This window comes from Euprymna scolopes, chromosome 45 (assembly GCF_053919585.1).
Source record: "Euprymna scolopes isolate OS-2025 chromosome 45, ASM5391958v1, whole genome shotgun sequence".
Classification (NCBI taxonomy): domain Eukaryota; kingdom Metazoa; phylum Mollusca; class Cephalopoda; order Sepiida; family Sepiolidae; genus Euprymna; species Euprymna scolopes.
In genome coordinates, this window is record NC_136526.1 from 36,969,080 (window position 1) to 36,993,476 (window position 24,397).

The following is a 24,397-nucleotide window of genomic DNA, read 5'->3' on the forward strand; positions in this document are numbered from 1 at the left end:
ACTGAAAGAATACTTAACATTATTAAATCCTTTTTAGATAAGAGAAAAAAAAACAATGTGATATAAATGTGGGAGTGCCTTTTCTGTGAGATGGGTATATATGCTGATGACACCCCACTTTATAACAGACACGACAGGAAAATAAATGAACACATATCTAAAGAAATGGCAGAAACACTAGAGGACGACCTCCAATCTGTAGTGGAATGGGGACAAAAATGGATGGTCACATTCAATGCTGTCAAGACTAAACTTGTTTCCTTCAATAATTACAAGAAACTTTCTCTACAACCAATAGCAATGGCCAAAGACTCTTTATCTGAAAGAACATCTTTTATACTCCTCAGCCTAAAGTTCACAGGAAACATGAGTCAGAAAAATTACATTGAAAGCATTGCCAGGACAACTGCAAAAAAAGGTAGGTTCTATCTTCCGTGCTAGAAAGCTGCTAATGCTCAAAAGTATCCTGTACCTCTATAAGGCAACCATTCGCCCATGTACGGAGTATTGTTGTCATATTTGGGCTGGTGCATCTGCTACTAGTCTCTCACTCCTAGACAAAGTTCGAAAGAGAGTCGCCAACCTGATAGTTCTGAATTTTCATCTAAGCTTCAGCCTCTGTCCCATCGACAAAATGTTGCATCCCTCTGCCTGTTCTGCAAGTACTTTAACGGTGAATGCTCCGACGAGCTGCAAGCACTTGTACCCCCTCGACATAAATACCCCTGACAAACCCGACAAGCAGCAAAATCTCACCCCTTCACCGCTGAGATCCATAGATGTAAGAGAGCCTTCTACTCCAGTAGTTTCTACCCCAGAACCGCTAGACTTTGGAATTTCCTTCCGGGTTCCTGCTTCCCCAACTGTACTGACATGCAGAAGTTCAAGTGTAACGTTAACCAACATCTTGCTGCCCAACTCCCCACATAGTACCCCTGTAGCTTATGTCCCTGATAGTAGCCTCTACATCAAAGTGGCAATGTGCCTTGTTTGGGGTGAAAATGTAATAAGAAAAAATTAATAAAAATATATACATATTTTTATATATATTTTTTTTAATCTACAGAATTTAACTTGAATCATTATACTTATATATATACTTATATATATATATATATATATATATATATATATATATATATATATATATATATATATTATTATTATTATTATTATTATAATATTATTATAATATTATAGTATATTATAGTATATTCGTAGTAGTTATGTAATTATTTAAACGAATGGAAAAAATAAGGATAGCATTGCATTGTGGGTAATAAATTTACTTGGATGGCAGCCATTAAGGCGTTCGATTCTGAATAAGTTCGCAGCAGCACAATCAGTAACGATCTTAATGTCCGCCCGAAATACTACAGATAGTAAAAACTAAAGAATTAATTAAGTCGTAAAAAAAAGATTAATTGTTAAATCTTTTTTATGTTGTTTATTTAATATCATCTTGTTTTCCATTTTTTATGAAAACATTTCAACCATAAAAGTACGTAACAAATCGTAAGTGTAATATTTTTAATTCCTTGATTTTTATCGTTTATTTTTTTGCATTTTTATAATTTAAATTACATTCTATTTTTTTGTTTTCAAATAATGCAATCAATTTATTTATTTATTTAAATTAGAGTAAATAATTGTTTTAAATTTATTTCTTAATTTTTTTTCTTCTTTTAAATTCGATAATTATTTACCGAAATAATAATAGACATTATTATAGATATATAAGAGATAATTATATTACCGAATACGCAGAAAATATTAATTATCGTCATTCTGAACTTTTCTGGGTTAAAAATAAACGAACAAGAAAAGCGAAATATGTTATGAAGGAAATTGGAAAGATAATTAATAGTGATTCAGAAATATAGGCGACTCAAAACACGACCGTACCGCGTACCGGTGTCGGCGGGAAAACATGTCGGTGTGAAAATGTTCCGATTACCAAACCGGACTTCCTGTTTGAGTTTAAAATAAATCTGTAAAATATATTAAAAAAAAAAATAAAGGTAAATTTATACAAACACCGTGACAGCGAATTAACCCTAACCCTAAACCTAACCCTAAACCCTAACCCTAACCCTAAACCTAACCCTAACCCTAACCCTAACGCTGTCACGGTGTTTGTATAATAATACCAAAATAAAAATGTATGCAAAAGTTTCTAATATTTTCTTTCATACCAATTTGCTTATTTATTTTAAACTAAAACAGAAAGTTCTTCTAGGTTAAAACGAACATTTTTCACTTCGACACCAGTACGGACGCACTTGGAGTCGCCTATGCTTCTGGAATCGCGTAATTAATTTTATATATATAAAAAAAATAATTTTTTAAAAAAAAACCGATCATATATGATGCGATCGACAGTCTTAAATAAATGCGATAAAAAAAAAAAAAATGAGGTACCTCCAACGCGCGCCACAGATTTACCCCCCCCCCATGTATGTAATGCAATGTATCTGTAATTTAATTTAATATGATCGACATATCTTTTTTACCATTTAAAAGACGCTTCAAATAAACTAGTAATATATATATATATATATATATATATATATATATATATATATATATATATATATATATATATATATACAGCATACGAAAATAATGAAAATGCGAGACCAAAATCGTGTATCTATTTAAAACAACGTTCCTATGTATTGATTATTTCAAAGCTGTAATTTTAAAAAAATTAGCAAAATTCTAATAATGGTAAGATTTTCATGAAATTTTCGATACGTATTCGATTTTAAATTAACTTATAGGCGGACCGGGACGAGAATCAGTCACCCTCCATATAATCATGTCCAATCAATAATAATCCACTGAAAAAATTGCACAAAAACGAAAGCTGTTCTTAACATGGAGAGCTTGGGGGGTGTTCATTCAAATAGCTGTTCTTAACATGGGGAGGTTGGGGGGTGTTTATTCTGAAAGCCGTTCCTAGGGAGGTGATTCTCGTTTAGGTTTGCCAACTTATATTTTAAAAACAGTTTTTGTTAATATGGGGGGGGGGGTATTTTTTTTAAAGGTATTATACCCCCCCCCATATTTAATATTACAAAAACTAAACAAAATAAATTTACGTTCGTAAAAATTGCAACATTTTATAAAGCTGATGAGTTTAAATAAATAAAAATAGTTATTATTATATATATTAAAATAAATGTACGGAAGTCTCTAATTAATAAAATTAGCATAAACAACAGAAAAAAAATGCTGCTCCCACGATTCAATTAAAACGTCCAGCGGCTTCTGTAAAAAGTGTGTACATTTATATGGTAGACACAAAATGATGACGTGTCTGATAGTGCATAAAATGTTAATTTTTACACAAAAATTTGACCATCCCTAGTGTAGCAGTGTCAGACATTTCGTGAAAACTATTGAATAATTCTACCTGCTATCTTTCGAAGCTTATAACTCCTCAAAAAATGTAATTCAAGCCCTAATTTTTTTTTTCAATTAAAGGAGCAAGGACCAAGGTTTCATTAAAAAAAAAAACAACAACAAAAAACAAACAACGTGGGATTTTTTTTTAAAAAAGGTTTTAAACTTCGGACTTTACAGGTAAATTTCTAAAAAACACTACTTTTTTTGCTTTAAATTTGAATATATTATTTATTGATCTTTTATCTTCAATTTGTGATATATAAAACTTTGGTACATAAATTAATTATTTACTTTTTAATAGACATTTCAAAATGGGGGGGGGCGTGAATTAAAAAAAACGTTTGTCTAAAATATTATATTCGATTTATTGGAAAGAGCATAAAATTTCACATTGACCCTGAAAATATCGTAAAAATAGAATCAATAGAAAAATTTTGATAGATTTTTAAAGTGTAAAAATTGAAAAATACTGAACTCGTAACATTCAATTAATTTCATTACTATTTTTAAAAAAATATTTCTATTACTTTTTATACAACTTTAATAGTTTATTTTGGAAGTATAATCCATAAAGAAAATAAACAACCCACCTTTAAAAGAGAAATTACGAGTTTTTTATATTTTATTTGCAGTTTCGTGTTAGGGGTGTCAAAAATTCCTACAAAAATTCTGATACACCTATCCCTAGTGTATATGCAATAAAAATGTTGTTTTTTTTTTTTTGGTACTTGTACAGTTTAATCAAGACATTAAAAAATGAAAATATAAAAAAAAGGTTATATTGGACGTATTCGAAGATCTCCGGAAAAAATTTCACTTAATTTGATCGAGTAATTTTTTTTTTATTTTTTTTTTTATTTTTTTATTTTTTTTTACAGCAGAAAAAAACATGTTTTATGAGAGCGCATTGAAGGCAGACATCTTGGTTTTTTGTTTTAAATTTTTGTTTTGAATTTATAAACGCCACGGGGACATAACTCTATGTAAAGCGCCGACACTCCCTCCCCATCTTTAATAACTAGCTTTTCTTCCTATAAATCAAACCTTTTGCTCAGTATCATAACAAATTGTTTTTTCGCTGTAAAATAAAAACTACTTGATGAAATTAAGTGAAATTTTTTTGTCAGAGAACTTCATTCCATAACAGATATGTACAATTTAAACTTTTTTCAATATTTCCATTTTTTTAATGTCTTGATTAAATTCTACAAGTACCGTTTCTTTTTTTTTTTCTTTTAAATGAGGAACCATTTCGAGTAAAATCTATTTAGTATTATGCATGTTATTTGAAGAAAAATACGTTTGAAATGTGTAAATATGACAAGAGTAATCGAGATTTTAACAAAATGGAGTTTTATGGGACCAGAAATCATATTGCATCGTTTATTGCTTATAGTGCATGTTTTTAAAATGTTCCCCTATTACTGTGTAATACGAAAGTGATTTAAACTCCAAAAGCTTATTTAATAATCTTATTTATATATTATTCGCCTATAAACTAATGGTAATGTTACTAAGTCTAGGGGTCCTGGATATGACTTTAAACTATATCAGTGGTGAGGCTTCAGCTTGCGGGCTTTAGAGAGTGTGGAGCCACCCTTTAATTACCATTGCTCCCAGATCCACTCTGACCCGGAGTGGTAGTACCTGTTAGGATCCCAACTATTGATTAAATAGAAACCGAATTTAAAACAACAAATATATTCTATTAAAAAAATTTTCTTCAAAATCTTTGGATTCAGCATTAAATAACCTGAAAAGGGTTGATATACCGTATAAAAAAAAACAACAACTAACCAACCAACTAAGTCTAGTATTGAGTTGATTGTGAACAAAAAGGTCTGTGTAGGTATTTAAAAAATGTTTTTGTGTTGCATAAGAATCATTTTGGGTTAATATTTATTTTGTTTTAAGCATCTAAACTCGAGAGATATATGATTTAAATTAGTCAAAAACCAACCAACACGAGTGTCTTTATTTCATTGCGAATCAAAATGCTTTGACCTAGGTGATTTAAAAAGCGAAATGCTGTGATCCGAAACGAAACAAAATAAAATTGAAAACTTGAAGAAAAAATAGAAACTGAAGCTACACTTTGAGAAGCAATCGTGAAAAATATTTTATTTACAAAAACGTATTGTCTAATTAGCAATAAATTACACAGCTGATATATTTCTCGTTTCGTTTACCATTTCAAAACACAGCGTTTCCCTTTTCTTTTATTGAATAGTTTTTTAAGAGAATTTTATCAATGAAAACGCAATCACGTTGATTCAATATATTAAGAAAAATACAGGGTTTTATTTTTAGCTGGAAATGCTTATACAGGGTGCCTTAACTAAGTTTCCAAACTTTTTTTTTTTTTAGGTATTTAATAGGTACGGGCAAAATGAATGCCGATGCTCAAAATGTATAAACATTTTAACCCCTCCCTTTACTTAAAAATTCACCAAAAATCAGGAAATTAACCAATTTTAATGAAAGTTTTCAGTATTTATAAAATAATGATCATGAAATATAATGAATTAATTATTTTTATTTCAATCTTAGTGGAAATGTATTATTTTGTTTAAACAAAAAAATACCTTTATTAAAGTTATGGTTTTCAGTAGTAAATAAAAATAATGCAAGAATTTATTTTTTGCTTTTTTATGGAAATAAAACAATGTAAATTATAACAATTTTTAAAAAATGATTTAATTTTTATGGGAACATTACAAAAGGAGCCCCTAAAGTCTGTATTAATGAATTCGATATAGCTAGAAGAAAAATGAATTCCTTAAACTACTGATATTACCATGGAATTAATCATTGTTTGTTTAATATTTTCACACAAAAAAATTATAATTGCGAAAGTATTTCTACTTTTTTTAAATTACAGATTTCACATAATCTTTATATGCAAGACTTCCTTGCTCGCATGAATGTGAAACTTTTGCCGGAACATAATTTTCATATAATCTCGAACAATAATTTTAAAAAAAAATTAATTTAAAAACATGGCCATAAAAATAATTAAATTAAAAATGATAAAAATTGATACAAACGTTCAGAATAGGAATGTACAGATGCACGTCTGGGGAAAAAAAAGAAATCTGACACCCACTACCTTTATTTGTTGCATTTTTGGCGAACGGCAGAATTACTTGCTTTTGAGGGCTAATTGAGCTATTTTTTGTACAATTTTTTTTTTTAAATGTAATTCAATATCTTAGGACTTTACTTTACTAATTATCTTTGAAATAGACCCAGAAAACTAATATTTATCTTTTAAAGGATTTTTACAATGGGTTTATTTCATTTTTCACGTGTACAAGTATTTCTTTTCTTTAGCAAATTAACTTTAGTCTCTAATCTTCCAAATACAATCAAAAAGTAGTCGGAAACCTACAAAAAAATTATGATAAATCGGCTTTCAAAACTACGTCCCTCTATCTGTATCCGCCCATTTTTGCTCGTACCTAGCATTTAAAATTGTAGACTCTTTTTAAAATTCCATTTATAACATTATATAATCATTTCTTAATGCTGCAATATTTTAAGTTATAAATTTATTATATTTTTTACAAGAATATCTTGTTCTTTTCTTTCCCATGTTTAAGCTTAACCATATTACTTTTCATGCTTGCATTTTTCTATTGTAATGCATGATTTTTCCAGAAATCCAGTAAATTCACTTGTTCTCTGTTTAATTTCAGTCTAATTTTTTTGCCCCCATAAACATTTCATACACACATGTAATAACAATGTACGGCACTCGTCTGCTTTCAATAAAATCTCCCCAATTATCTCCCTTTCATGCTTTCATCCTCTCTGCTTCACTTGTTACTTTTCTTTTTGCAAGAGCGGTGAATTGGTAGCAACAGTAGTTGCTGAAGCAACATTGTTGCTATGGAAACCTGTCATAAAAACGTCACTCACTTCTTTGTTTTTTCATGTTTGCATTTTTTTCTGTTGTAATTATTTTAATGCTTTATTCTTTGCATGTGTTTTTATTTTATTTTTATTCGTTTTTCTAATTTTTATTTTTCGTCTCTCAATCATTCTTTAGTTTGTTATTTTACTAAAAAAATTAAAAAATATAAATTATGAATATTTTCAAAACAATTACACAAATTATGAAGTTATACTGTTATTAACCCCTATAGCATTGAGGCTATCATGTATGTGTACAATGAATCCTGACCAGAAAGGATTGCAGATATGCGTTGCATGAAGTGAAGTAATGTGAAAATTGAGTATGCAATGTGAGTTTTATAGACAAGCTTAGATTTGATAAGATTGGACCGGGACAATATACGGAGCTATCTGCAAAACAGGAGGAGACTTAGATGGTATGATTTTGTTGAGATTTCTTGGATTTGTAGATGCAGATTATTGGGTAAAGAAAACATAAGCATTGACAAAAATGGAATTTGCAGAAAAAAAGACTTGTTATTAGGTTTCAAGTTAATTTCTGCTTTATAGATTGCAGCGGATGTATAATCGAAATGAATGATATTGATATGTAGTATCGATCCTGGCATGAGTGAGATATAGATGATATATATATATATATATATATATATATATATATATATGGCTCATTCCATGTCAAATCTACAAATTTAGTGGGGGGAGGGGGATCAAACCATATCCGACACAGATTTTTTTTCAAATTTGCTACACTCTTAGATCCCCATGAGTGAGATATAGATGTGTGTATATATATACATATATATATATATATATATATATATACATATATATATATATATATATATATATATATATGGCTCATTCCATGTCAAATCTACAAATTTGGTGGGGGAGGGGGCTCAAACCATATCCGACACAGTTTTTTTTTCAAATTTGCTACACTCTTAGATCTCCATGAGTGAGATTTAGATGTGTCTATATATACATATATATGTGTGTGTGTGTGTGTGTGTGTGTGTGTGTGTGAAGTTTTTGATTACCTAGTTTTTTATTTATTTTTCCATATTTTTCCATTTATTTTTTATTCTTAATTATTCATCTTTCATCGACCATGTGCCTTCCTGCAAAGAAAAGCAAATTGGCATAGTCGCCATACTATAAATTCACCCTCATGCTACCTACGATCAAAGAGAAATTAGTCTTTAATTTTTATTCTCTACTTAAGACATGAAAACTTTATCTAAGCAAAAACTTCTTTTCCCTGGCGGGGGACAAGGAAATACATGGCATAAAACTTAGACGGGTGATTACACTAAGAGATGGTCCTATAGAGCTGGCCAGATCTCTCATCTGATAGAATGAAAACTCTTATATAGAACCTGTGTACTAACTTGAAACGTCATGGCATCAAAGCACTAGGAGAAGTAGGCCTTGTTGAACTTAGAAATCTATAAAACATTTGGACTAAAACCCTTTTTTCAATTCATGAAGGTTGCTTGCTCTCATTCTGTCAGCCATAGCCGGGTAGAAGAGGTATGCACAAGAGATAAAAAGTGTTGAGTAAAAATCAGTTCTAAGTGACAGACTTTTGAAGGTTCAATCCTCAGTACAGATGATTCTAAGAATACAATTGTGAACTACTCAAGACTTATACCAGATCATGGCCGATGGAACCACAGTCATGAGAAATTGGTATGAATGATCCAAAAAAGAAAAGAAAAAAAAAAGAAAAATTATTAATCTACATTTAAAAAATATTTAAAAAGAAAATTTCGTACAGATCAAAAGTAAAAAAAAAAAGTATATATTTTGTGTGTTTTAAATTTTATTTTGGATAGTTTCTTTAGTCATCTCATATTTGTCTATACTCGTCTTGTTAAGGACAGCTGGATACATTTAGAACTTTACTTGTGTTATGTCGGAGCGATTATCTATAAAGATAATGAGTCATGTCAGTAAAAATGAAACAAATATGCTTCGTGACTGGTAGATGATGCTGAAAAGGGGTAATGAGTGCCCACATCAGATATATACGATATAGCGGTCTTCCCTGTCGTATGTAAATTATTATTATACTCAAATAAAAGTATTCAGTTTGCAGACATAAAATTGCTAGAGTAGATATGTTCTACCAATTGCCCTGCTTTGCACTTCTTTGTCTATTAGCCAAGCACAGGGGTACCTTAACGGACGCTTCAAAGGCACCTAGTGCTTGGCTTTCTGGTTTCATGACTAGTAAAATGCTATGCAATCTATCTCTATTTCTATATCTGGTCAGCGTGGTAGCAGTTTCTTGTCATTTAGTCTCAAATAGTTTTCGATGCTCTTGTTTTGATTAACAGCTTGTGGGACTGCTGAGCCCTAACTCTTGGGGTAACATTTTAATCAATATATAATATGAGAATAAATAGTGCTATATGGTATGTTTATCTCTGGCATGCTTTCCAAGGACTATACAAGTTTATTTAAATAGTATTATTTTTGTAATCTATTACAATGAAGTCGTATTCCTATCTGTTTGTTCACAATCTGGTTAATATATACAAAAGGTGCACTATTTCACAAATAGATTTTAATACTGAAAATGGACTCATATGTAGTTTTATTCCTGCATTATTTATTGAAAAGGGATCAACATTTAAGAGGGTATTGCATTTGCATATTACATAAAGCAATCTGTTTTAATAATTGGCTTTAAATTCTTAATTGAAATTAGTAATATAATTGTTTTAAGTATTCTAGTTTGAAATATAAAAAGTTGATTTATTAAATTTATTTATAATTTAATTTACATTTAACTTATAATTATAGATGTAATCTACATCAGCGTCATTTAAAAAAAAGTTTTCATTTTATATTATTTTCCTTTTAACTATGATATTTTTCCCCGTTTGAATTTCATAGATGAAGATGGATGTTTTATGCTTCTAAAAGTCCAAAATATGGTCAACTTTCAGGGAAATGGGAGCAACTTAGGATATTTGGTATATCTTAAGTAATATGTAACTAAACCTCCTGCCTGGCAATATTTTTTATCTAGCAATGCAGAGTATGTTCAGCTAGTATATATATATATATATATATATATATATATATATATATATATATATAGATCTGTGTGTATGTATATAGATATGTATCCATATATATATATATATATATATATATATATTCATCCAAATACAGTACTGTTCCACAGCTCATCAGTGCGGCTAGAAAGGTAGCAACTTAGGATATTTGGTATATCTTAAATTATATGTGACTAAACCCCCTGTCCGGCAATGTATATATATATATATATATATATATATATATATATATATATATATATATATATAATGTGTGTGTATATGTATGTAATGTGTGTATATGTATGTATATAATAAAAATATACATGGCAATTAAGCTATGCAGAATATTCCCCGTTTCATTCTCGTGAAAATTCGTCAGGCTTAATTACCATATATATTTTCATAACTTACTACCTTGCTCTACCTATGTATTGAGCACTGTTGAAGTAAATATTGAAAATTTGCACATAAAATTATATCTTTGTATATTTATGTGATTAAATGAAGTAATTATATATAATATATATAGGGAAGAATATTCATGTAGCTGCACCTTTTATAAGAAAGGCACAAAAATTATAACTTGTGTCTTCAGATGTTCTGGCAAACACGTCTTTACAAGTGTATCATAAATCGTATGTGACTAAATATTGCTCGGCAATATGTTTTTTGATTTTTTTTTTTTACCTAACAATGCCGGGTATATATAGCTAGTAAATAATAAAAATACTTTGAGTTTTTGGTAAAATATGCTTGATTTATTTATAGGTACGATGTCTGGCCACACAGAACTGAAACCATATTCGTGTACGCTTTGTGGATCTACATTTTCACAGAAAGCAAAGCTAAATAGACATTTGGATATACACAGTGGCGAGAAGCCATTTTCCTGTGACGTTTGCAGTTCATCGTTTTCTAGAAAAGAACATTTGAAGGCGCACATGCGTGTACACACTGGTGAGAAACCATTTTCATGTGAAATATGTGGGTCTTCTTTTTCTCATAAAGGAAACTTGAAGGGACACCTACGTGTACACACTGGGGAGAGACCGTTCTGCTGTGAGATTTGTGAGTCTTCGTTTACTACAAATGAAGCCTTGAAAGGACATTTACGTGTACACACTGGAGAGAAACCATTTTCGTGTGAAATATGTGGGTCTTCATTCTCACAGATTGGAAACATCAAATCACACATGCGGACACACACCGGCGACAAACCATTTTCGTGCGAAGTATGTGGCTCTTCTTTTTCACACAAATCACATGTTAAACGTCACATGCGTATACACACTGGAGAAAAACCATTTTCATGTGACATTTGCGATAGTTCATTCTGCGACAAATCAAGTTTGGTAAAACACACACGTACACACACCGGTGAGAAGCCGTTTTCATGTTCGATATGCAAGACGTCGTTTGCCGTGAAGGGAAATGTTACAAAGCACATGCGTATACACACTGGGAATAAACCGTATTCATGTGGGACATGTGGCTCCTCGTTTACAGAGAGATCGCATCTCACCAATCATATGCGTATACACACTGGGGAGAAACCATATTCATGTAAAACGTGTGGATCTTCATTTTCTCAGAATGGACAATTGAGAAGACACATGCGGGTTCACGACAAGTAGAATGATCCAGCAGAAGTTGAACAGGTTGAACTATGAAACTATGACTATTCCACCATACTCTCCAGACCTTTCACCTACTGACTACCACTTTTTCAAGCAGCTCGACAACTTTCTGCATTAGAAATGCTTCAAAAACTAAACAATAATTGAAATGATACAAGCATATTCAGAACAAGTGAAAAGTATTTTTCTTGTGAAATTGTGTTAGATATTGGAGTGCTTCTGACTCTATGAACCCGCAATTTCCATAAAGTTTCTCGAGTGTGCTTGGCAGATAACGGGAACAACTGGAAAAAGCCGGGCAAGCCTTATTACAAAAAATGTAAATTGTTACAACCACCCCCACCCCATATTTATATAAAACCTGCAGATCTTCGTTTAGTCAGAACAAACAGTTGAAAAGACATGCATGTTCGCAACAAGTAGAAAGACCCTGCAAAGTTGAACATCAGAAACTTCAATAACACCCACATTAGTCAACAGAAAAGGCCCAATTCTTCTCCACAACAATATCCAACCACACATTGCTAAACCAACACTGCAGAAGTTGAACGAATTGGTCTACGAAACTCTGCCTCATCCACCATACTCTTCAGACATCTTACCCATTCAATACTAATTTTTCAAGCATATCAACAATTTTCTGCATGAGAAATGCTTAAAAACCTAAACGATATTAAAAATGCCTTCAGCGACTTCATTGCTACCAGAACACAAAATTTTTACATTACTGGAAGAAATACACTTGTTTTGTGTTGGCAAAAGTATGTGGATTCTGATAGTGCTTATTTCGATCAATGAATTTTTGTTTGAGCTGAAGTATGTTCATCTAAATTTAAAAGTTATAAACTGCAAGAACTTTCTTCTCAACCTGATATATATATTTATTTATTACTATAATAATTAAATACCTACAGACACTAGTGTTTCATCCTTTCAGGAATCTTCAGTGCAGGGTGTCACGATTAACACCAGTCGACAGATTTGAACTCGGCAACACAAGCCATCTCTGGCTCGATTAGCAAAGATCGTATCCATTCATCTACCATAAACCGCGTGAAATAATTGAAACATTTTTATTTTTAAATGTTCTTCACGTCGGTCAGACAGTGATCTAATTGTTATACGATGATCTATGCATAAGAGCTAAATTGACCGACTTAATTCTACTGAAAGTGCTCAACGATAAGAAACAAGTTTCTTAAAGAGGCTGTCATAATTATTTTTTACTATAATAATCAAATACCTACAGAGACTAGTGCTTCATCCTTTCGGGAATCTTCAGTGCATGGTGTACCATATATATATACTAGCAAAGTACCCGTCGTTGACTGGGTTCAAAAACAGCCTACAGAAAATGGACTCTGATTTATGAAAGTATGATAGGTTATGAAAAGGAAGGGTTGTAAAGAGATAGCTTCGAATTTGAGGGTATCAAAACTAAAGCAAAATATGATGAAAGTAAAAAATAAAATAGATAAACCCCATAATTTATTATACCATACCTGTTCACACTGAAACACTTATCACAATATTCTGTGGATCTATATTAAAAAACCTTGTTAAACTTTGTGACATATTTCCATTCTATGGAGGTCAGGCGCAAACGAACACCCAATAATTTTATTATACCATATTTCTTCAAACTGAAACATAATTATCAAAGTATACTTACTCAGATAGATATGAAAAGTCTTTATTAAAGTTTGTGCCTATTTCCATTCTATGGAGGCCAGGCGCAAACGCAGACCCCACAATTTTATTATACCATCCCTATTTAAGTTAAAACACACTTATCAAAGTATTATGTACATCTATATCAAAAAAACTTCTTTTTTTTTAATTTTTTATTTCCATACTTTGTGCACTAGGTGCGTACGCAGACCCCACAATTTTAATGGATCATCATTCTGCCAGATCAAACATATCCAATCCTGTGTCTCGATACATCTTCTATCATAATGTGATCAGTTTTCTATAATAATCAACCATATAGAAGTTTATTCGTGACCAGATTCACACACAGACGTTCAGCTTTATATTATATATATATATATATATATATATATATATATATATAAACGGTGCATCCAGTGTTTGATTTATTACACTTAAGAATAATAAAAATACAAACAGCAGCACATCAGCACTAAATAAACTACATTGGTACATAAGCGAGACTCTTATTTAATAATTTCATCCAGTGAAATCTCCCTCCACTTCAACGACAGCTTTTATTCAAGACCTAAACCTTTGGCAGGCCTGTATAATAGTAAGCAGATAGCGATCAACAGTTGGAACAATAAACAAACGAAATATTAGAGATTCCAATACAACGAATGTGATTATGAATAAAATCATCACATGTGAAGTTAGTGAAAGAGAGAAGGCTGGGCATTTGTCACCACTTTTTCACCACAAGCCAACCATCGAACGGACGCACCCCTATGCCTTTCAGTAAACGTCAAAACAAGAATAAGAATTTGTCACAGAAAAGCTGATTGACATTCATGGAAAGTAAAAAATATTTTCCTGTGAAATGTGTGAATCTTCATTTTAATGTTAAATAAAAGATGTCCATGTTGTTGAATTTGTAATTATTTTGGAGATGAGTAAATTGTATAATTTTTCTATTTAACTATTTGGAACATTATCCTCATCTTTTTTTTTTTTTGCTGCTATTATTCCACTGGCCTTCGTCAAGTTGAACACAAAAGGATAGGAATGTCGAATCCTCCAGCTATATCCACAGCAATTGCTGCCTTCAATAGCATCTCACCTTATAAATCCAATTTATCAAATGGATAGAGATGCAGAATATCTACGATTCAAGGTGAGCATTGTCTAGAGGTAGCGGTTTCGATCCCACCCAAAGCCGGTCAGAGGATTAGTTGACAAGTCCATGGTGAGATGACATCAGCAATTGAAGGCAGCAATTGCTGGAGGATTCGACATTCCTATCGCGGTTAACCTGACGAAGGCCAGAGGAATAATTGGCCGAAATGTCGTGAAAACAATAAATAAAAGATGTGGATGATGTTCCAAATAATTGAATAAAAAAAATGTCCATTTTATTCTACATTTTCTGTTGCTGGATTTTCTTGTAAGCCCAAGCTGAAAAGGCATGCGAATAGACATAGATATGTCTTTTGATCATTACTTACTTGAGTTTGTATGTTTAATAGCTTATGAATCAAAGATATCATTTGATTCGACGTCTCTATCCACTGTGCTACAGGGCCCGTGGATAGAGATGGTAAATCTCTACGTTTCCAGGTGTAAATTGTCTGAAGACAGCGGTTTCAATCCTACCCAAAGCCGGCCAGAGGCTTACTTGGCCAAATCGTGGTGAGACGACAACAACTATGAATGGCAGTAATTGCTGAGAATGCAGTTAAGACATTCAGAGTTCTTATCACGTCACAGTTATCACCTGACGAAGGCCAGAGGAATAGTTGGCCGAAACGTTGTGAAGCAACAACTAAGATAAGGATAATAGTCCGAAATTAATAAATAATTAATAAATAATACTCATCTCAATAATGAATTCCAATTAAATAATATATATATATATCATTTTTTTTATTATGAAATAGCAGGTGAATGTCTGTCATACTCTAGGATGCCCCATCCCCAGCTTTTTCATATCTTTTAACACTAAATAGAAATGCAGATTTTTATCATAATCTAAAAATACATATACATTCTCAAAGTGGCAGTAATTGCTGAGAATGCAGTTAGGAGATTCAGAGTTCTTATTCTGTCGCAGTTACCACCTGACGAAGGCCAGAGGAAAAGTTGGCCGAAACGTCATGAAACAACAACGAATAAAGATGAAGATAATAGTCCGCAATAAATCGATTAATAAATAATACTCATCTAAATAAAGAATTCCAATTAAATAATATATATCATTTTTAATTATGAAATAGCAGATGAATATATGGCATAGTAAATTGGAGATAAAACTTCTCTCTACCAAGTCTGTAGAATGTTGATTTTCAATTCAATCACGGGCAACATTCGTTCTCTCTGCTAGTAATAATTAAAATTATATGTACATAATGAACAAATTTAAGGGAAACAAAATTAAACATCTTCTTAACTGTTAATTTATTAGTTACTAGCAGGAGGGTGCCCGACCTTGCAGATCATAATATATACCAGGTTGTAAAATATGCTTAAATATATTTTAATTCATGCAGACTTCATATTTATTATTACAGAGCCAATTCTCTATTGAATATTATATTGTATCTAATATATAATATATAGTACTGATTTCAAAAGTTTAAAAATATTACTTGGATGCCATCGGTTATAATTGAAACCAAAACATTTAGTGCTTTAGCCGCATTTGCTACCGTTTTAGCTAACCCAACAAAGAGATAAGAAGTTATAAAATTAAACCATTTTTAGCTATAATTTCACAACGTTTCGGTCGATATAATCTCCGACCTTCAGGTGTATCTGTCGAACTCAAGAATTTCGACGGATTTGGAGCAGACCCCTTTATTATCTTCACAGGGGTAGCATGCTCTTGTTCCGTCCGCCATGACTGGATAGAGGTCCTAAGTAATTCGCAATTGTATTTTTTGGTCTCTCACACTGAGGATTGAACCTTCAACCTTCAGGAGAATATCACTTTTTACAATTGATTTTTCCAAGTACTCTAACCACTGCGCCACGGGAGGGTTCTGCTCGAAATTCCATTCAAATTCCCGAGTTCGACAGAAACATTCCCAAATTCAACAAGATACACCTGAAGAAGGTCAGAGGCTATATCGACCGAAACGTGAAAATTACATTCAAATTGATAACAGTAGTCTGATGAATCCAAATAATACGAATTGAAAGCTCATTTTCAGGTAAAGGTTACACGGATGTAATCAAACCAAACCAAAATCAGATCAATTCAGTGAAATGGCAATGGCCGAATAAAACCCCCTTGGCATGTGTCTACCTTGACAATGTCGTCCCAAATGAGCATTTTAGGTGATCATATACGGAATGGTTAATTGACGATTTGTGCACAAAAAGAATCAAAACGTTGAATTCTCATATGTGTCTCCCCCTGAATAACCAACCATCCATTACTGTCATTGAAAATAAAATCATTGTTATATTTTTATATATCAGTGTGTTGTCATTTGTTTAAACAAAACAGAAATACCACGGTAGTGGATAAAGGTTTTGAAGAAAATTTTATCCACTATGTCTTGCAGATATACGCCATAATCATGTTGACTCACCGGTTCTTGCCTGATCACCAAAGTTAAGCAATGTTGAGGAATTTTTGACACCCCTAACACGAAACTGCAAATAAAATATAAAAAAAAACTCGTAATTTCTCTTTTAAAGGTGGGTTGTTTTTCTTTATGGATTGTACTTTCAAAATAAACCATTAAAGTTGTTTTAAAAGTAATAGAAATATTTTTTTAAAAAACAGTAATGAAATTAATTGAATGTTACGAGTTCAGTATTTTTCAATTTTTACACTTTAAAAATCTATCAAAATTTTTCTATTGATTCTATTTTTACGATATTTTCAGTGTCAATGTGAAATTTTATGCTCTTTCCAATAAATCGAATATAATATTTTAGACAAACGTTTTTTTTTTAATTCACGCCCCCCCCCTTTTCAAATGTCTGTTAAAAAGTAAATAATTAATTCATGTACCAAAGTTTTATATATCACAAATTGAAGATAAAAGATCAATAAATAATATATTCACATTTAAAACAAAAAAAGTAGTGTTTTTTAGAAATTTACCTGTAAAGTCTGAAGTTTTAAACCTTTGAAAAAAAAAAATTTAAAAAAAAACACGTTGTTTGTTTATTTTTTGTTTTTTTTAATGAAACCTTGGTCCTTGCTCCTTTAATTGAAAAAAAAATTAGGGCTTGAATTACATTTTTCGAGGAGTTATAAGATTCGAAAGAGAGCGGGTGGGATTATTCAATAGTTTTCACGAAATTTCTGACACTGCTACGGGATCATGTGACGTAGAAGAGGAGGAAGAACGAGGAAGGAAAAAGAAGGAGAGAAATAAAGGGGCAAAATAAAATAGTGGAAATAATTTTTCACGCATTGAGTCGAAATCAATGACTTTTTGTGTGGATATCAATAAAAAAAATTGACATGAAAAATTACGAATACATACTGAAAGAATTCAAGAAGACAAATCTGAAATTTGTTTATTCGGGCCAAGATCAAAATGTAGTATCTGTTCTGGTACTACACTTAAATTTTTTGTTCTCGGTTAGAGGACAAATCCTTCACGACCGAGACAATTTTTGTTTTCGTTTCTTTCTTTCTTTTTTTTTTTTTTGGTACTCCTGCAGTATTTTACCCACCGATTTCACGATCTTAGCCGAGCGTTGATCAACATCCGTCGGAAAACGCCGGAACATGGCGAGCGGTATACTCTATCAGCCAATCAGGGCACTTCAACAGCAGCAGACGAATAATTTTCATTGAAATTACACACATAGCGTTTCATTTCAGTTATTTTATTGTTCAAAGTAAAAATACACAGCCTTTCATTTCAGCTATTTAATTTAGCGATAAAAAAAAAAAGGAAGTCTCCATTTCGTGGATCCAATTACGAAGGCGACCACAAATCACGTCGAGAGGATGTGGAAAGAAGCCAAACAGAGAAACAAGCGAGAATGCGGTACCAACCGGGAGCTGTTGGAAACATATTTATGCGAATTTATGTGGAGACAAAAATTTGGACACAACCCTTTTGTCTCCATAATAAATCAAATCGCGGAAGGCTACCCGGTTAGGAAGGAGCTTCTTTCCACATCCTCTGAAAACCCTTTGCTCCCTACTTTGCCTCTACAGTCAGTAGAAAATCTTCCAGTCGGAACTAAAGATAAACAGTAATTGTTGTCCCCCCCCTACAAACATTACTGAAAAAAAACAAAAAAAAACATTGTTGTTATTATTTAATAACGTTTTGTTAAAAAGAAACAAAAAAAAACATTGAAGTGTTTATTACTGTTGCTTACCCCCCCCCCCAAAAAAAAGCTATCGGAAAACAAAATTAACCAAAAAAAAAATATTCAACAAAATAAATTTATTTTACTTTAAAAAAACTTACGGTAAGTGTTTGTGATTTATTTTATCCAAATTTTTTGTATTAATTTTATCCATTTTGTTGTGTGTGTAATATCTTTTCCTTGTAATGTTGTTGCTATTCACATACTTTTAGCATTCTTGCACCGTAGCTCCGAATTCTCGGCTTTCGTCGGCGTTAACACCGAAAGCGTTCATCACCGCTTGGCTAAGATCGTGAAATCGGTGGGTAAAATACTGCAGGAGTACCTTTTTTTTTTTTTTTACAAAGGAATTACCTCTTATCACAGTGGTCAAAAGGACAATATCATAATAATCGTTAAAAGTATAGATTGGTAAATTGGATAACAAGGGGAACGGCTCATCAAGAACTTGTTTACGTTAGACTTGAAGACGACCATATTGTAGTCAGCTCGAAAGCAGGTAAACAGAAGAGAGTTCTACGGGTGTGCAGTTCTTAGAAAGAAGTTTTGTTCATGGAATCTACGTTTAGGTTTAGGCACAGATAAAGAGTGGGGGAAATTATTGATAGTGTTTCTCATGAATGTTTAGCGAAGGGGGGGGGCATAGATTGGAGCTCAGACGGGCACTTGCCATGAAAATAATGATAAAACAGAGACAGGCTTGCAACGTCTCTTCTGTGAGAAATAGGTTGCAGGGAAGAGAAAAGGGCATCTCCCACTAGACTACGAAGTCTATTCTGAACTCTGTCAAGGCAGGATGAGATCTTCCTCGCAGCTCCTGCTCAGATGTAATAGCAATATTCCATCCTTGGACCTACCTGGCTCTTATATAGGTAGAGAATTGCATCAGTAGGTAGATATCTACTGGATCTTGGTGTCTAACTCTGCCCCCGTGGGGAGGCAAAATAACCAGGAACTCTTAATTAATCAGCAACAAATCAGAGGATGACAAACAATAGAATTACAACATATTCCACTGTTCACTGTAGCTTTGCTGGAAATTCAATATGATTTGTTAAGTTCAGGACTTTTGTTGATATGATAATATGATTCTTTTGTGTTAGTATTTCATTGGTCAACCAAGATGTTTATCCTGCATTGTACCTTTCAGAAGGATCTTTTTTATGTGCACCAAATGCATAGTACTTATCATTTTGGCGCTTCTACACTATTAAGACGAAAATCTGTAGATGATAGAGTTTTCAGATTAAAAAAAAACAATAGTATTTTTTTGTTAATTCTAATAAGTGACAATGGTAGCTTCCAAATTATGCAGTCGAAATTACCTGAATATTACTGAATTATCAAATAAAAACTTTAGTCGTATTAACAGGTGAAAAATTGCGACCATCTTGTTTAAATCGAAATGGAAAATTACCGCCCTTTTGAACTCTCCTGTGTCTTATGATTGTTTTCATCAAATCCTTTTTTTTTTCTTTAATAAATAATTTTCTACGTTATCGATTTTCGTAATTTTAAGATATAATCATCTAAAAATAATACGAGGAATACGTAGATACCATTGTTTTTCCTGTGGAATTCAGTATTGCGAGTTTCTGTGAGAAATCCCACATTGGTTTGCTCTTGGCAGAAAGAAAGAAAGGCAACAAAAATCACAAGTTCACCTTTAAATTTCAATGGAAACTTTTTTTTAAATTAAGATGATCCCACATTGCAAGAAGGTGCGCCATCTGTAGTTATCTGCTCGATAGAGTGAGTAATGCCCATAACAGGTAACAGCTCATGGATTTCTTGGGTGGATGCTGGATACTATTCTCCATGTTCAAAGAATTATTGCGGCTGGTCGAAGGTTTTGAAGTGATGCCTTCCAGGATGAATTAAGGTAGTCATCTCTGAAGTTCCCAGTGAATTGCGTCCAGGCGGCAGACAAGGGGAAGTCAAACCATAGACTTATAATCGTCTCGGAGAGACATCTATAATATAAATCTCACCTGTCTGTTTAAATGTATGTATGTATGCCTAAAACTTTCAACAGAGGTGACGGATTTTAACGAGATTGGCATCATTTTGAAACTTGATGTCTCGGACAACAAATATCAAAAAATTGGCTCAAAATATTAATTATTTCATCCTCAACTGCGCAGTTTTCTACTGGTCGATCTTTTTAGTTGCCATTTTTGCAAGTCATCATATTGGTTGGAATGACTTTACTAATTTCAACGTTCCGAACTTCCAGTCGCATCTTTTCCGCCTTTGCATCACGGGTTAGAGTCTGCCTGTCTGCTACCACTTTTCTTTTTTTTTTTTTTTTGCTCAACACATGCCTCCTAACACCCGGGCAGTGTCGGGCATCCAGGCTAGTTAATGATATATAAGAAGAAAATTCTGTCCCAAGAAGCAGCACAGGTGTCAATGATGATATATTTCGCCCAACATCGGGCATAAGTGTTTTTCAAATTAAGGTGACAGCCCCCCCTCCCATCAGGGCTATTAATTATGTTGCAAACAGACAGAAGGACTCAAAAATAAGGAGAATGAGTTTCACGTCTTCATTCGACCACTATCTTTGCTGGAACTGAAAAAAAGGCGCAGCCAAATGTCAGCGATTAATAACAAGGACCCATCTGATTAGTCCAAACAAAACCATGGCCAGTCAAACCAACCAATGAGGTGCCTGCTTATTTCTGCAGAATTTCTAACATTTCGAAATTTCGTCCTAATAGTGTAGAAGCGCCTCACTTGTTTTTTTTTGTTTTTTTTTTCATTTTACTTCAGTCGATGTTTTGGGGCTAATACTTGATTTCTATACAAGATACACAAATATTTAAATATTTTATTTTCCATTTCCTCTGAAACACTGAGTTAGTAAAGACGTTGGGAACATTATTTCCCTTTCCCTAATTAACCATTTTCATATGTTGTAGTATATCTTTCGTTTTGGTCTCTTGATCTTAATAGATTCGAAGACAATAATTTATCTAGTCTGGTGGAGTATCCAGCTTCGTGCTATTCCTCATAAAAGCTAATGTGCGTTAGCCATGGTGAGGAGATCTTATTTGGGCTGCAAATACTATGTGATTTTGAATATTCAGTCAGGGTTTACTTCTAGGGAAAAAGTATCCTCATGCCAGGTTGTTCAGACAAACCCCTGTACAGAGAGACCTTAAACACTCGAAGACAGTGTCTGGTAGGCATTTAAATTTTCCTGCATGTAATTCATCTGAAAATGATGATCCACAAGCATCACATAAAAATTGTCTCTCTCAGTGGGTGAGAACTCTTTATACCATGGTATTTTGAAGCCTAATGCTTCTCATCAGAAGAGTAGAGAAGATGCTAGATAACATAATGAGGACGTGACATCTGACGATAGGAATATTAAGAGCAAAATAAATTATTGAGGTTGCTTGGCTGAACTAAATTGATCTGTGATATAACCCAAGTGACCTACTACCTGCGACTAACATTTGAGCATTATCTGAGATACATAGATATTCGAATGTTACATCTGGGCAGGAGCTGCTAGAAAGGATTTGTCCTGCCTTGATAGAGTTCAAAATAGACTTCGTAGCCTCGTAGGAGATGTCCTTTTCTCTTCCCTGCAACCTCTATCTCACAAAAGAGATGTTGCGAGTTTGTCTCTGATGTATCGTTATTTTCATGGAAAGTGTTCGACTGAGCTTCAATCTATGGTCCCCCCTCGCCAAACTTTCACAAGAAACACTCGTCTAGCTGAAAACACTATCAATAATTCCCCCCACTCTTTATCTGTGCCTAAACCTAAATGCAGATTCTATGAACAAAGCTTCTTTCTTAGAACTGCACGCCTGTGGAATTGTCTTCCATTTTCCTGCTTTCCGGCTAACTACAATATGGTTGTGTTCAAGTCTAACATAAATAAGTTCTTGATGAGCCGTTCCATATAAGTTATCAAATTTACCGAATTTTCATTACTAATGATTACTATATTGTCCAATTTCTACTTTACACTCTTTAACCCCTTATCCTTGAGTGGCCTTTTGGCCTTAATAATGTGGTGATGCCTGTGTAAAAAAAAAAATAAAAATAAAAAGTTCTTTATCTCTCAAACACTGAGTTAGTAAGGAAATTGAAAACATAATTTTCCTCTTCCCAATTAACCATTTTTATATGTCATAGTATATCTTTCATTTTTGGTCTCTTGACCTTACTGGATTCCAGGACAAGAATTCATCTGGTCTGATGGAGTATCCAGCTGTTACTATAGGTAATATCTGCTCTAATACTGCACTTCAACTTTTTTTGTTCTTGGTTAGTGGAGGAGAAATTCTTCACGACTGAGGCAATTTTTATTTTTGTTCCTATCTCCACATTAAAAACTACCTAGATGTCTAACTCTGCCCTCGTGGGGAGGCAAGTAAATAGGAACATCGCTTCAAGAACGTGCAAATAAAAGCCAGTTAGGGTTAGCTATACTGAAAAGATTTTATTGGGTCGCAGATACTGTGATTTTGAATATTTGGCCAAGATTAAAGTGTAGTATCTGTTCCGGCAGATACTGCAAGCTATGACTAGCAAAGACCAGATGTGGGGGCAACCCCACATGTCTGACCTTTAACCAGCTCCCATTTCCCACCTCTCGGGAGCTGGTCCCCTTTTTCCCTTCCCCCTCCCTTCACTCCTCACATTAAAAATCGGCCTTGTGCCTAATTTGCTCGATGGGGGAGCAAATAAATACCATCTGTTCTTCAGATGCTGCACTTCCATTTCTTGTTCTCTTTCGGTGGAGGAGAAATCCTTCACGACTGAAACAATTTTTTTATTTTTGTACCTTTTCTCCACGTTAAAAAAACGACCCTGGTGTCTAACTCTGTCCCGTGGGGAGGTATATTAAATAGGTACTTGTATGAAATTTATTATTATGCTAGGTTGTCTTGTCAAACCCTTAGCGCAGAAAGACCTTAGACATGAAAGAATAGTGTCTAGTAGCATTCAAGCTCTCTCCAATGGGTATCAAATACGAAATGTGATTTTGAATATTCAGTCAGGGTTTACTTCTAGAGAAAACTATCCTCATGCCAGGTTGTTCTGACAAACCTCTGTACAGAGAGATCTTAGATATTCAAGTACAGTGTCTAGTAGGCATTCAAGTTCTCTCCAGTAGGCATTTTCTTTTTTCTTTTTTTTTTTTTTTCTTCCTTTGAAGATTGTAATGCTGGGTATGGGGCAGCCAAACCAGCTGCCAACATTCCCTTGCTTTTTATTAAAACCAACCGAGAGCTCTTTTTAGTATCCTCGCTGTTCCCTTAAGTACATTTGTCTGGATCTCTTTTGCACTTGGTTCACCAGGAATATTAGTAAGGTAGGACTTCAGGTTCT

General features: G+C 32.9%; 1 protein-coding gene across 1 annotated transcript in view; it reads left to right on the top strand.

Annotated features, from left to right (window-relative positions):
* The first annotated feature begins 1,303 nt into the window (after nucleotides 1–1,303).
* The window catches only part of LOC145269171 (uncharacterized), a 113,924-nt gene continuing 90,830 nt past the window's right edge, over nucleotides 1,304–24,397 (top strand). Inside the window, exons 1-2 of the mRNA XM_080124780.1 lie at nucleotides 1,304–1,515; nucleotides 11,169–12,030. Coding sequence (XP_079980906.1) covers nucleotides 11,174–12,030 — 857 coding nt within the window. The 5' untranslated portion in view covers nucleotides 1,304–1,515; nucleotides 11,169–11,173. The remainder of the gene's footprint in view (nucleotides 1,516–11,168; nucleotides 12,031–24,397) is intronic.